This window comes from Heliangelus exortis, chromosome 3 (assembly GCF_036169615.1).
Source record: "Heliangelus exortis chromosome 3, bHelExo1.hap1, whole genome shotgun sequence".
NCBI classification, from domain to species: Eukaryota; Metazoa; Chordata; class Aves; order Apodiformes; family Trochilidae; genus Heliangelus; species Heliangelus exortis.
The window spans coordinates 74730762-74744967 of record NC_092424.1 but is presented as its reverse complement, the minus strand read 5'-3'; the positions used below and the strand labels follow the sequence as shown (position 1 = coordinate 74744967).

The 14206-nt window shown below is 53.0% G+C and overlaps 1 protein-coding gene across 1 annotated transcript; it reads left to right on the top strand.

Annotated features, from left to right (window-relative positions):
* Positions 1 to 11172: 11172 nt before the first annotated feature.
* Positions 11173 to 13215, top strand: POU3F2 (POU class 3 homeobox 2). The gene has a single exon (XM_071742488.1). It carries the CDS (start codon positions 11401 to 11403, stop codon positions 12709 to 12711), a length of 1311 nt encoding a protein of 436 aa, XP_071598589.1. The 5' UTR covers positions 11173 to 11400; the 3' UTR covers positions 12712 to 13215.
* The last annotated feature ends 991 nt before the right edge of the window (positions 13216 to 14206 follow it).

Here is a 14206-nt window from a genome sequence, read left to right as displayed (position 1 = left end):
CCAGGCTTGTGTCTGCCACCTAGCTCATGTGCAGAAAGCCTCACATTTCAATCAGGGAGCTGATGGTTCAGGAATCATCACTAATGTGTCCATACACACATACCATCACGGGGTTTGAGGGATTTTTTTTCAGAGATGTCACACTTAGTAATTACCTGGGGTGATGGGCAAATCTTTTTTCTTGACTGTTCAGTGTCACTTTAGTGGTAATATACAATTATTATGGTACATGAATTATTTGAGCTGCTCCCTTCAAAGACTGATTGCCTTTCACAGCCTGTGTGTGGGAGTGGCAGAGAAGTCCCTGATGTTCTACCTGGTGATGGCACCCCCAGCCAGTCAAGCACAGGGGCAGAAGTGAGACCATCTTTTCACCTTTAGCAGTGCTCAAGCCAAGGTCTCTGCCCACCCTGCTCTTGATACAAGAGAGTGAATTATCACGTTCCAAACTACCTCTTATACACAGATGTGAGAAAATCAGCTATATTGCAAGGGTTTAAAATTAAGCTCTGCGCTGTCACTCAGCACAGCAAAGAGAAAAGTACATCCCACCACATCCACTTCTGCATTTTCAGGGAAGAAATGGCTATGGCAACTGTAGCCTCCTTTCAACATAAAACTTCTAGACCAATTATTAGATTATCATAACTATTAGGCTATTAGACTCCTGGTGTGATAACTGGGTAACCAGATTAGTGCAGGTGTGTTTTACTTGAAAACCAGAACATCACCCACTCGCTTCTGCCTCCATCAACACATTTATCATCCCATTCAGTTCTGCCACTAAAGCCGATGAGAAGAGATGGAGGGACAGGAATCAATTTGACCAGGAGAAAAAAATAACCTTCTACAGAAACTGTTGTTGTAAAACTGGAAGGAGTGTCAAACAGTAGGAGCTTGGCAGGCTGCTACTTTTTTTTTTTTTTTTTTTTTTTTTTTTTTTTTTTTTTTTTTTTTTTTTTTTCTGTTTGCCATAATATTATTTTGTGTTGCTTCTGTATATTCTTCCATTTCATATGTTTCTCAACTCATTCTGGCTGCAGGTTGCTGTTACTGGAGTGTGAATCTGTTGCTGGAGACACTATTCAAGTTCATAGACTTCCTGCATCCACTGACTTCCTCTGCCCTCAGCACTCTTGACACCCGTCAACCAGACTATTTGCCATCAAATTTTAAATAAAAGGTGCGGGAGCGGCAAAGAAAATGCGTGCAACCAATATGGTTGATAAACGAACTACCGGTTTATTGCGCAGCAACTTTTGCTTATATAGTACTTCCGTGACCACACCCCAGCCACCAACATAACTTTTTATTGGACACCCGGTGTGTTTACCTGTAGCACAGCGAATCCCTGGTGCAGGTAGCACCGGAGTATGGGCCAATCTAATTGGCCTCCCAAACATGGGGTTGGGCATAGCAAAGGGGTCGTACCTCCTATCTCTTCGAGAATATTCAGGAATATTCTCCAACATTCTCCAAACCTCTCTAACATTCCCCAACAAAAAGGTATCTGTAATTTATTAGAAAGACTTGCTCCCTGGAAAATAGAAACTTGTTTTTAGCAGTGGTCTGGCTGTGTGGCCTAGGCTTCATACCTGAAGGAGAGGTGCTTCTGAAGCTCAGGGAGGCAGCCCAAGAACAAGACACTTTCCTCTTATCTCCTTCACAGACACCTCACCTACTCGGCTTCTGGAAGCTGTTACTTAACATAGCACTAAATGTAACTGGTTATCAATGCAGTCCAGAAAGTGAGCAAGAGTCACTAATAGGCAAGACATGGGGGTTTTAGACAAGTTCTGACGCTCATAGAGAAGTGGTAACACTGCAATAACAGAAACTGAGTTTCAATTGAGTTGAAAAAGCAATTATCTGGTACTATGGAATGAAGTGAGAAGAAGGTAATATTTTATAATATTATCATTCCTGTTTTTCACAGCTTTTTTAAGGTGAGGAGGGGTTTCTGTGACCTTTCCGTTTGACTCTGAGGCCACCAAATGCCACTGCTGCTCTGCTCCTCTGCCAAGACAGCCTCTGAATAGTAAAGCTGAGTTTGATCCTGGCTTCCTCAGACTTTTTTTTTTTTTCGGGAGTTTTTCTGGTGGCTCAGCACAAATGTAGATGCGAGGAGGAACCGGAGAGGGGTCACCGTCATCCCCCCCACAAGGCAGAAGATGCTGCAGAGAAGATAAGGCCACAGGGCCACCCTGCCCAGCAGGTGCACTGCCGCACACCTCACTCCCACTCTTCCTCCTCTTCTTTTCTTCTTCTTTTCTTTATTTTTTCTTTTTTCTTTTTTCTTTTTTTTTTTTTTTTAATTTTTAATTATTTTTTTTTTTCCCTGCAGAAGTGGAGGTTAAAACCCTGAAACCCGAAGCTTTGAAACCGAGCTGCTTGGCCCCGCCTGTGGCACGGCCCCGCCGCTCACACCCGTGTCCGCTCCCTGCCCCGGGCGCCGTCGGGATAGGGAGGGAGGGAGGGAGGGAGGGAGGGAGGGAGGGAGGGAGGGGAGGGGAGGGAGGGAGGGAGGGAGGGAGGGAGGGAGGGAGGGAGGGAGGGAGGGAGGGAGGGAGGGAGGGAGGGAGGGAGGGGAGGGAGGGAGGGAGGGAGGGAGGGAGGGAGGGAGGGGAGGTCGGGCCGGCGCAAGCGGCTGCCTGGGATAACAGTGACCCGTGGGTTATGGGTGGGTGACCGCGGAGCTGGAGGAGTGAAGGGGGAGGGGAGAGGGAATTCTCAGACATTTCCCCCCTCCCCTCTCTCCCCCGGGGGGGTAGGAAAAGACAGAAACCCGCGTATCTGCGTGGGGGGAGCGAGGGGGGAACCGCTGAGGTTTTATTCTTGAGAGAAGCAATTAAACACAAATTAGTTTCACTCGGGCGGAGGGAAGATAGCTCTGTCTCTCTGTCCTTGCCCCTCCGGGGAGGCCAGCAAGTCCAGCCCGTGGGCCAGCCTGGGTGCCCGGGGCCCGCCTCAGAGCATCCCCGGACGAGAAGCTCCGGCAGCCCCATCCTCACCCGCGCACTCTACGCCCTCTTCCGCCCTCACCGGTCTCCGGGGCGGGTGGGTGAGAGAAATTCAAGCTAAAGGAGAAGTTGACCCGGAGCTGGTCCCCGGCCCCGCTCCCAGCTCCCGCGATGAGCCCCGGGTGTGCCCCCGGTGCCGGGGCAGCGGGACGGGGCCAGGAGCGTCCGCTTCGGCCGGCGGGTACCGGCGACCGAAAAAGCTTGGTTTCCTCAGTCTGCATTTTAATCCTGAAATCTGGAAATGGAAATTGTTTGATGTATGAGGAGACGTTATCTAATTAGGGCGTAAGAAATTTAATCTTTCCAGCAGGCAGGTCATATAATTAATGTTAATTTAACGCTCAAATTCTCAGTCATTAATTTTTATTCTCTTAAATGTAGTTTGGCAGGGCCCCCTGATCCATGGCAATGGATTTTACTGGATGTAAGAGCACACTTGGTCTTTGGAGTGAATTACTGCAGCCCTTCCTATCCCAATAACAAGATCACATCATGTATGCATTATTAAGCCATGTAATTGAATGGTCCATAGTTTGCATATCAGACTATTAAAATAATGTGTTTTGCTTTTCTTCCAACACGTAATGTTAAAGCCTTTGCGAATATTTGGTGATTCTGATAATTATCACCAAATTACTACAAATGTTCTCTTCATTAACGTGATTTCTTTCAAGCATTTTTTTTAAATGTGAATAATGCATTAAGTGGTAGCTTCTAAAGTGTTTTTTAAATAAAACTTGTCAACTACAGTTCGAGAATGAGACGCACAAAAGAGAGAAAGTGGGGAAAAACAGTTGCATGGGAAGACAACAGTTCTCCTATAAGATTGGAAAAGACGACTTGGCTTTTTTCCCTATTTCAGATAAGTGACCGTACACCTTTTAAGTTTCACTTTATCGGGAGCAAAAGTGCATGCAATCTAAAGAACTGTCGATTGCAGATGATACAGAACAGATGGAGGAACAAAGTTGGAGCTTTTCCCTTTTCAGGGAATAGATGGGGACACAGGCAGACAGACAGAGAGATTGATTTGAAAAGATACTGACCTCTCTCCTTCAGCTGCAATTTAACTTGTCCTGGAAAAAAAAAAAAAAAAAAAAAAAAAAAAAAAAGGAAATCTGCCTCCTCCCCTGCCTGCTTTCCTGCCTGCTTCCTGCCTCCCCCCCGCTACAAGTTCGCACTGTCATCTGAACAAACTGCTGCGCCGATCTCAGAAGGTGAATAATTCTCAATTAACTAACTAACTTTCTTCTTGCCATCTTTAGTCACTCAGTTAACTAAATCTTAAGCCTTCGAGACCTTTCATTATTGCCTTCCCCCACCACACTATTTTCAAAGTTCAATAGCAAGGCAACAAAAAACACTGCTGCAAAATAAGAGTCTCTTTTAAAATTAAAGAGCTGTTCATTTGCATTAGAAGTTTTTTTCCCCCCCTCCTTTAAATTATTTAGGCACACCCCCCCACCAAAAAAAAAAAAAAAAAAAAAAAAAAAAAGAGAGAGAAAGAAAAGAAAGAAGGGAAAAGAAAAAAGAAAAAAAATTAAAATAAATTAATAATTTAAAAAGCGCACCAACCCACAAAACGCCCCACAAAAAACCCACGCAGTTCATGTCAGGACCAGTATCACGGATGCTCTGCGGGGTGCGAAGCCACTGTAACCAAGTGAGTAAGCGCTGGATCAGGTGTGGTGTCGGGCTGTGTGACTCGGGACATCCCGCAGCGCTACGTGTTTGCTGCTCTGCAGCCAAGATGCGCTCGGGTCCCGCCGGGCCGGCCCCACTTCTCCTCGCTCCCGGCTGGCGGGCGGGCGGAGGAGGATGAGCGGTGCGGGAAGGTGCGGAGCGGCGCGCACGGCCTCTCTGCGAGGCCGGGGTCTGAGCTGGGGCCGGGGCCGGGGAAGCCGAGGCTCCTCTGCGCACCAGAAATTCGGGACGGCCCAGTGGCACGCTCTTATTTTGGTTGGGAGAGGGCAGAGCTGCCGGCTGGATCCGGGAGAGCGGACGGAGGGCGAACTGTGCTCCTCTGTTTGGTTTAGGGTTGGGTGTTTTTTTCTTTCCTTTTCCCTCCTCTCTCTCTCCCCTTCCCTCCTCACTATAGCAACCAACGCCAGCCTGACAAAAATGCACCCTCTGTGGACAATGGCCCAGCCTTTCTGCTCGCCTCGCTCCTCTTCTTCCTCGGCGAGCGAAAAAAAGTTTCCAGCTCCCCCGCCCTCCCCCGCCCCTCATTTTCCCTTCTCCCCCTCCCTCCTTCCCCTCCGCCCCCTCACACACACACACACACACACACACACACACACACACACAGGGGCAGGCTCCTGAGCAAATCCCGACGCGGGGCGACCGGGCCCCGCAGGGACCGGGTCGACCCCCACGTGGGAACCGGACGAGGGGCGACGACATGACACACGAGTCTCCCCCCAGACGGGGACCCCTCTTCCCCCCAGCCTCCCTGACAGCAGGGCAGGAGATTTCTGCTCTGCCTGGGGGAAGCTGCCCCCTGTTTCATTGGGCTAGAGTTTAGAGGGGGGGGGGGGGAGAGTGATGGGGGAAAGGGGTTGGCAGGATCCCCCTGGGCCGCGCCCAGCCCCGTGGCTATGTGCGACACAACCCTGCGCAATTGGGGCCGGAGCGGTACGGTCCGGAGCCCCGCGGTACTCAGCCCCAGACGGCTCCCGGGATCGTCGCTTTGGTGGCGAAAAAGAGCATCCCCGGTCTGTAAGAGCTTCTGCTTTGCACCGCGAGTGACAGAGCGTGGCAGTGGCGGCCGAGAGCGCTCTGAGAAGGCGCTTCGGGAAAGGAGCGGGAAATGTGTCCAAAAGTGCCCCGAAAGCTGGAAGAGGGGGAGGGAGGATCGTGTCCCCCAGAGAGAGAGAGACGCGATTGATCTGAGCTCTTTCCTGGGTGTCTGCTTGTCTCCATCAGACCTGATCTCTGAACGAAACAAATATAAAAGCAACTGTTAGATTTTTCAGAGAAGAGTGGGCACCTTTTTTCTCTCTCTCTTACTACTTATTTTTCCCCTTCCTTTTTTTCCTTAAAAAACAAAGCAAACAAACAAAAACCCAAAACCAAAACAAAACAACCAAAACAAAACAAAAAGCGGGAACAAACTGTTGCTGTGTTTTGTCCTGTACAGTTCTCCGGACGGCGCAGACTTTATAAAGTCCCGGCTGAAACCGCTTTCTCTTGTCAGAGAGGCTGGGTCTCCTCCCCTCTCCCCTCTCCCACCAATTCACCTGCTTTTCACTCCAGAAGAAACAATCGTCCACCCCATGGCAGAGTGGTCATTTCCCAGCCAGACTTTCGAGCACTAAATTGCAAACTCTGCAGCATCTGGGGCTGTCTCCGAGAATTCAATAAACAAGCTGTATTTAACTCCAACCAGAATTTATCTCGTAGTCTGATGGAATTTGTCTTTTTTTTTTTTTTTTTTTTTTTCTGCCTCTTCCGCTTCTATTCCCCCCAAGGCCTCATATTCACCACTCAAAATTTAGCAGCCTGCCTTTGATAAATTACTCAAAGTAATCCCTGCAACAGCTAAGTCTGAGTAGTTGACGTTGTGTTAGAAGTCTTCATAGCAGTATCTGTCTATAAAATATTCACTTGCGGACTACAAAGGGTGGATCATTTTTAATGACAAGATTCAGAACTAGAGGATGAAGGGAAAAGATTAATATCCGTGAATTCAAATAATTTAATTTCAAATACTGAACTTAGAACATTATATCCTACCAGCTTAAACAGTGATGCAGATAAAATAGCCGTCTCAGATGAATGAAGTGGACGGAAGAATAGAGTTGTTGGAAGTGTTGGAAATGAACATTAATACAAACTTTACAGGAACTTTTTTTTTCTTTTTAATTCTACACTTTTCTATCTTCTGGGATAATCATTATTCTAGCAGGGGAAAAATGTATATGATTTTACACGTGTGTATATAAATGCAGGGAGAGAGATTTTCTTTCCTCTAGAGATATGTGAAGAAACCTATTTAGACGGCGGATTTTAATTTCAATGGGTAATGTGAGCTTGTGCAATCAAAGTTATCAATTTCTGTCCTTTTTGTTTAGATTTCTTAGTTAAATGTGTTTGTTATATCTACCCCGAGGAGAAGCAACTTGAAAGTGTAGCTTTTGAGTCATCTTATAAATACATCCCTGAGGCTGCGGTTCTTGCAGCTTTAAGCAGTTTTCATTAAAGCAGCCAGCTGCCTCTTTGTGTAGATTGGATTTTTTAAAAGCAATCACTTGTGAAGCCCCGGCCTCAGTTTTGTCTCTCCGCAGGCCCTTAAAGTTGAAGTTTCATTCATGTCTTGGGTCTCTCCACCGAATCAGACTCCTTGGAGCAACATTGGAAAGAGCCACACCAAAGTGCAGGCTTGAATACCTCACAGAGAAAGGTTAAAAAGGAAGCAGAGATCAAAACAATCCCATCTCACAAAAGGTGCATTAAATGCTCCCCAGTAATAAGCACAAATCTTCCAAGTTGGCCTTTAAAGGTTGGAGCACCAGGAGCCTCACGTTTATTGCACCCAGCAATTCTCTGAGCAACTCGCCGCGTCTTTCCACTTCTAGTGCATTTCCTCCTAAAACAACATCTAATGGGAAGATAATAGAGACGCAGAAAGCAGGCGCGGGGATTTTTTTTTTTTTTTTTCCCCCTCCTTTTCTTTTAGCTGCGTGAGCCTATCTCAAGGCTTTTAAACCAGAGTTTAAAATAAGCTTTTCACCTCCGAACAGAACAGGCATATGCAACGTATTTCACCCACTCTACAAACACACGCACTCTTAAAAGCAGGCAGGAGCGTGTGCTGGAAGGGTGGTCCCCCAGGCCCCCCAGAGCCGGAGAGGCTGACGGCTGGGAACCGGGGATCGCTAGGAATGAGCCGTTTTCCTGCTGTCCTGCTGGAAACACAGCTTTCCCTCCGGCATTCAGGGAGCTGAAACGCCAAGGGAACCCAACGCCTGGCAAGCCGGAGCCCTCACCCGCAGCCTGAGGCGGGTGGTGGCAGAGGACCCCCGGGCCGGAGGGCTCCCGGACCCTCCAGCGTCCCTCAGCACGCACCTGATGTGTATGCAGCACCTCGCCTCCCAGCCAGGAGAGAGCTCCAGTTAAGTGGCACTCTATGTATTTTATAGCGAATATTCTCGAGTAGCTGCACTGCAATGAAGGAGATATCAAGGAGGCCTGTCAGTTCAAAGCTTTTGGGGTTGTTTGAAAATCTTCTTCACGTCAAAGTAAGCAGCCCTAGTATTTGAACAGCTGCTTTGAACAGTGAAAAGGGCTGAGCTGAATCAAAACACTGCAGTGTCTGCCCAAGACACCGCATCACCTTCAACCTGCTTTTATACGAGCAGAGAAAAGGAAAGAAAGGCTGGGGAGACCTCTAATCCCGCGGGGTCAGCTCCGCCAGAAAGGGGGCACATGACTGTCTCTTTCACATCCCGAGCTCCTCGGTCCCGATCGGGTCCCCGAGCGGCGGCCGGAGCTGGAGCTGGAGCCGGAGGCGGCGGAGCTCTGCGGTCGGGCGCTCGCTCCCCGCTCCCTGGCGCTTCCCTCCGCGGGGGGAGGACGGGAGCGAAGGATGCTTAAGGAGCGGTATTAATGACAGGGCTAACAATGATGGGGAGGATGAGGAGGTGGAGTCTGCGGCGGCTCTGAATGCACCGGCCGCGCTCTTCGCTGCTCCAGCTGCGACTCCATAGGCGTGCGCTCAGCCGGGGAGGGGGCAGGAGGGACGGCAAAGGGCTTTGCTGCGAGGCTCGGGCTTTGCCCGCCTCCTCACGCCGTGTTGCTGCTTCGGCAATGGTGTGATTACCGTTAGCCTTTGAGATCTGCCACTGGAGGTGGAAGGGGGGGACAGGGGTAAGAGTCAGGCAGGACGATGACTGCAGGCATCACCTGCCAGGAGACCAGGAAGGAGGGAGGGCCGGGGGAGAGATCCACGACAGGAGCAGGGCGGGCTGGATGGGGCTTTTTCCACCACCCAGGAAAGGAAAAGAGAAAAGAAAAAGGAAAAAAGAAAAAGAAAAAGAAAAAGAGAAAGAAAAAGAACAAGACAAAAAGAAAGAGGAAGAAAAAGAAGAAGAAGAAGAAAAAGAAAAAGAAAAAGAAAAAGAAAAAGAAAAAGAAAAAGAAAAAGAAAAAGAGAGAAAAAAGTGATGGCTGGAGCTCGCTGACCCCCGCGACCTGTCTCCTCGCCGTGGCAAAGCACGGGCAGCACGGTGCTGCCAGCACCCTACGGGTGTCCGTGGGGCGCGCACACGCCGTGGGGCCGGGGCACAAAGGAGTTCCCTCGGGCGGTCAGAGGCCCCTCGAGTAGGTCCGGGCTAGCTGTGCACGGCACGCTAAAGGCACCGGCGTGAAAATCTGGCGCCCGTAATGACGTGGCGAGGCCCCTCGTGTCGCGTCCACGCGCGAACTTTTGGCAGCGGACTTGGAGGCGGGCTGGCGGGAAAGCCGTCCCCGGCAGAGCCTGGGCGGCCTCAGGAGAGGGGCGGGTGTGGGGTGCAGGGATGCTCTCCCACGACGACGGTCCCCGCGATGTTTTGGTGGAAGCTTGCTGCGGACTTGCCCCGTTGTTTTGTTTCAACTCACTGGCTTACACCTAATTGGGAGGAGAGACACGAGAAAATCAGCATCAAATTATAAAATTCCTGAGTGCCCCGTTGTTTCCACACGGGAAACAAAAGGCAGAGCTTCACTTCAGAGGCAATGACTTCCCTCCCCTCGACACAGGCGGCACAGGCAGTATTGTTCTTCCTTTCGCCTGTACGTCGAAGAAAGGAGGGGGGGGGGGGGGAACCCTTAGGAAGAATCTCCACTCTTTCATGGACTAAGTTTGCTCCCCCCGCTCCTCCTCCTCCTCCTCCCTCCCTCCCCACCCCCCGGCAGAAGGAGCTCTTGATACGCCACTAAACTAACGAAACGAGGTAACTCCTGCTGCGCCCCTTGTCTCAGGGCACTGGATATCCTGTTTATGCTGCTTCTGTGTATATGTTTATGTGCAGGAGCCCATCCCCCGCTCCTCCACACCCCCACGCAGAGTAATATTTCCAGGCAAGGAGCCTTTTCCAGCGCTCGCGTTAAATACGATGATTTATAAACAACTCGCAGAAGAAAGCTGTTTCTTGTTAGTAGTAATAAATTCCCCGGTCCGCCCTATTGTATTATTTCGATGAAGATAGCGGGAGCCTGAGACGCGCACCTACCCCCGTGAGCAGTTTATTTTCGAGACAAAGCTATGGCTTCCAGCTCAAAATCGGGCAGTGAACTCTTTCCACGGCGGCCAGCCCGGTCGCTGCTCATTCCTAGGAAATCCGGATCCAGTTCCAGGGTCTCCTTCCTTCCTTCCTTCCTGTCCGGGCCGCAACTTCTTTTTTTTTTTTTTTTTTTCCATTTTCTTTCCTTTTTTCCTCCTTTTTAAATTTGTACTCTATCCCCCTCCTTTTTTTTCTAATTATTTTTTCCTTCTCCATCCTCTTCCCTCTTCCCCATCCCCAAATCTTCCGTATGGATACGGAGCCTCTGAGGCGAACCCGCAAGCACCCCGTCCCCCGTAGACGGGACAGGTGAAGCAATACCACCCCCGCAGCCCCGGCGTCCCCGGCGTCGCGCTATGCACCGGAGACCACCGGAGCCTGGAAGACACCGGGCAGTGAGGGGGCCGCCCGCTGCCCGCCCCCGTGGGCGCGGCGCTGTCCGGCCCCTCCGGCGGGGCTCTCAGCGGGGCGGCGCTGCGTGCGCTCGGGCTGGCGGAGAAAGTTGAAGGCGAGCGGGCGGGCGAGCCGGCATCCCCCCGCCCCGGGACAGCACGGGCGGCCTCGGCGCACAGACCCGCGGGGCCCCGGCAGAGTGCGAGCAACAGGAGCCTGCGGGCGGAGCGGCGGAGGCAGCAGCAGCAGCCTCTCGCCGGCCGGCCGGCCGGTCGGGCGGAGCGGGGCGGGCCGGGGCGTGGCCGACGTGCGAGCCCCCCTCCCTCCCTTCCCTTCCCATCCCATCCCCACCGCTCCGCTCGGCTCCTCTCGGCTCCCGCGGCCGCCCCACGCCCCGCGGCCGCAGCTCCCCCGCGCCCCGTTCCCCCTCGGAGTTGGGTTCCAGAGGGGCGGTCGTGGGCGGGGCGAGGGGCGGGGCTCCGGCAGGGGGGCGAGCCAATGGCGTGCGGCGGCGGCGACGGTTGCCAGGGGCGCCCGCGTCCGTCAGGGCGCGGGGAGCCAATGGCGTGCGGCGGCGGGGCGGGGCGGCCGCGCGTGCCTTCGCAGTGGGCCCCGCCGCGCGGGCCGGGGGGGCGCGGGCGCCGCGCGGCGCCCGAGGCGAAAAAGTAGCTGTCAAATGCGCGGCGCCTTTAACCGGCGCGATCAGTGCGGCTCGGCGAGTCATGGCGACCGCAGCCTCCAACCACTACAGCCTGCTCGCCTCCGGCTCCCCCATGGTGCACGCCGAGCCGCCCGGCGGCATGCAGCCCGGCGGCGGCTACCGCGACGCCGGCGCCCTGGTGCAGGCGGACTACGCGCTGCAGAGCAACGGGCACCCGCTGAGCCACGCTCACCAGTGGATCGCGGCGCTGTCCCACGGCGGCCCCGGCGGCGGCGGCGGCGGCGGCGGCGGGGGCGGCGGCGGCGGCGGCGGCGGCGAGGCGCCCTGGTCGGCGGGCGCGCTGGGCCAGCCCGACATCAAGCCGGCGGTGGTGCAGGCGGGCGGCCGCGGCGACGAGCTCCCGCCGCCGCCGCAGCACCCGCCGCCGGGGCGGGCGCCGCACCTGGTGCACCACGGCGGCGGCGGCGGGCACCACGCGGCGGCGGCGGCGGCGGCGGCGGCGGCGGCGTGGCGGGCGGGCGGCGCGGCGCACCTGCCGCCCGGCATGGCCGCGGCCAACGGCGCGCAGGCGGGGCTGCTGTACTCCCAGCCGCCCGGCTTCACCGTCAACGGGATGCTGGGCGCCGCGCAGCCGGCCCTGCACCACCACGGCCTGCGCGACGCCCACGAGGAGCCGCCGCCGGGGCCGCCCGGGCCGCCGCACCACGGAGCCGAGCACCCGCCGCCGCCCCACGGCCCCCACCCCGGGGCGGGAGGGCCGGCGCCCACCGCCTCCGCCGCCGCGCCCCCCGGGCCGCCGCCGCACCACGACCCGCACTCGGACGAGGACACGCCGACCTCGGACGACCTGGAGCAGTTCGCCAAGCAGTTCAAGCAGCGGCGCATCAAACTGGGATTTACCCAAGCGGACGTGGGGCTGGCGCTGGGCACCCTCTACGGCAACGTCTTCTCGCAGACCACCATCTGCCGCTTCGAGGCCCTGCAGCTCAGCTTCAAGAACATGTGCAAGCTGAAGCCTTTGTTGAACAAGTGGTTGGAGGAGGCGGACTCCTCCTCGGGCAGCCCCACCAGCATAGACAAGATCGCGGCGCAGGGCCGCAAGAGGAAAAAGCGCACCTCCATCGAGGTGAGCGTCAAGGGCGCGCTGGAGAGCCACTTCCTCAAGTGCCCCAAGCCCTCCGCCCAGGAGATAACCTCGCTCGCGGACAGCCTACAGCTGGAGAAGGAGGTGGTGAGAGTGTGGTTTTGTAACAGGAGACAGAAAGAGAAGCGCATGACTCCCCCGGGAGGGACGCTGCCGGGCGCCGAGGACGTGTACGGGGCCAGCAGGGACACGCCGCCGCACCACGGGGTGCAGACCCCCGTGCAGTGAACTCGCGGCGGGGGCGCCCGGCCCCTCCTCCTCCTCTCCTCCTTTCCCTAACTTTTGATTGTCCTCCTTTTTTCCTTTTTGTTTTCTTTTTTTTTTTTTTTTTTAATTAATTAATTATTATTTTCTCCTATCTTAAAAAATGAAAAAAGACAAAAAAAAAAAAATACCCAAAAAACCCCAAACAAAAAAACTGCGGGGAAAGAAAAAAAAAAGAAAAAAAAGAAAGAAAAGAAAAAAGAAAAAGAAAACAAAAAGAGCGAGCGAGCGAGAGGGCGAGCGCTAATCACAGCAGACAGACAAAGCACCTGCGCCGGACTGTCCCTTAGACGGCAGCAGGTGCGATGCTGTATTTTGACCTTTCCAGGCAAGTGCTCGTACACCGGAGTGGAGTGGGTACCGCGCACAGGCAGGCAGGAACCGGTAGGGCAGCGGCAGGGCGAAGCGGTTCGCACAGAACTCCCTTGCTCCCTTGGCTAAAAAAAAAAAAAAAAGAAAAAAAAAAGACGGGGCTGCCCGGCCGGGGAAGGGGGATGGGGGGGGGTTGGTGAGAAGGGAAGGAGGAGGTGGGGGGGGGGGTGGCGCACAGCCACTTCGGGTCCCCTCCGCAACCCCCTCCCGCCACACAAAGGCAGATTGCATTGTGGAATGTCGCTCGGTGTTGGCACATGCTGCTGTGTTTATTTTCTGTGGATCCCCTGTAGGAATATATATATTAAAAAAAAAAAGAATAAAAAAAAAAGGAAAGAAAAAAAAAAAAAAGAGAAAGGAAAAGCTATCCCTTTTGATGTAGACAGTATTTAACCATACCAATTTGCACTGCAAGAAAATCGAAGTTTACATAAACAAAAATTTTTTTCTTTTTTTTTCCTTCCTTTCCGACCTTAATTTTGCAAATGACTTGCATTTTCCATGGTGAGCGTTAGTCAACCAGTGACCGGTCTACAATATGTTACTGTGTTTTAGCCTTTGCTTTATGTATATATGTGAACTTTTGTTATAAACAAGTCTTCTTAAATATGTGTAACGCTTATTTTCTCCTTTTACCGTAGCAAAAAGAATGAGTATATCTGTATGTATGTATACATATGCATGCGTGCATAGATGTACATATATACACATATATATGATCTCTATATATACACATATAAATGCACCGCCAGCTTCCATTCTCCAGAGAGGTGACTCTCTTAATTGCTTAATATATGCCTTCAGTGGCAAGAGTTGAGTTTGGAGAAGGGAGAATAATGCAAATCGACAAAGTAAACTTCATTTTCAGGCAGTGTGTCCGGGGGCCGAGGCGCAGGCAGAGAGGGAGGAAAAAAATATAGGCAGCCCTTCCAGATTGTTACAGTGTGGGAGAGCAAGGCCCAGTGTGGGAAAGGCAGAGATGAAACAACACATTTCCAGAGTTTTCCTGGAGAAAGTGGCACTTCCATGAGAAGGAAACGGGATTTTTTAGCTTCACCCCTACCCTAGCCCCCTTCCCTTGTTCTGT

Bases quoted from the DNA above. Each gene is read 5' to 3' on its own strand.
- POU3F2 (XM_071742488.1), top strand. From the start codon at position 11,401: ATGGCGACCGCAGCCTCCAACCACTACAGCCTGCTCGCCTCCGGCTCC.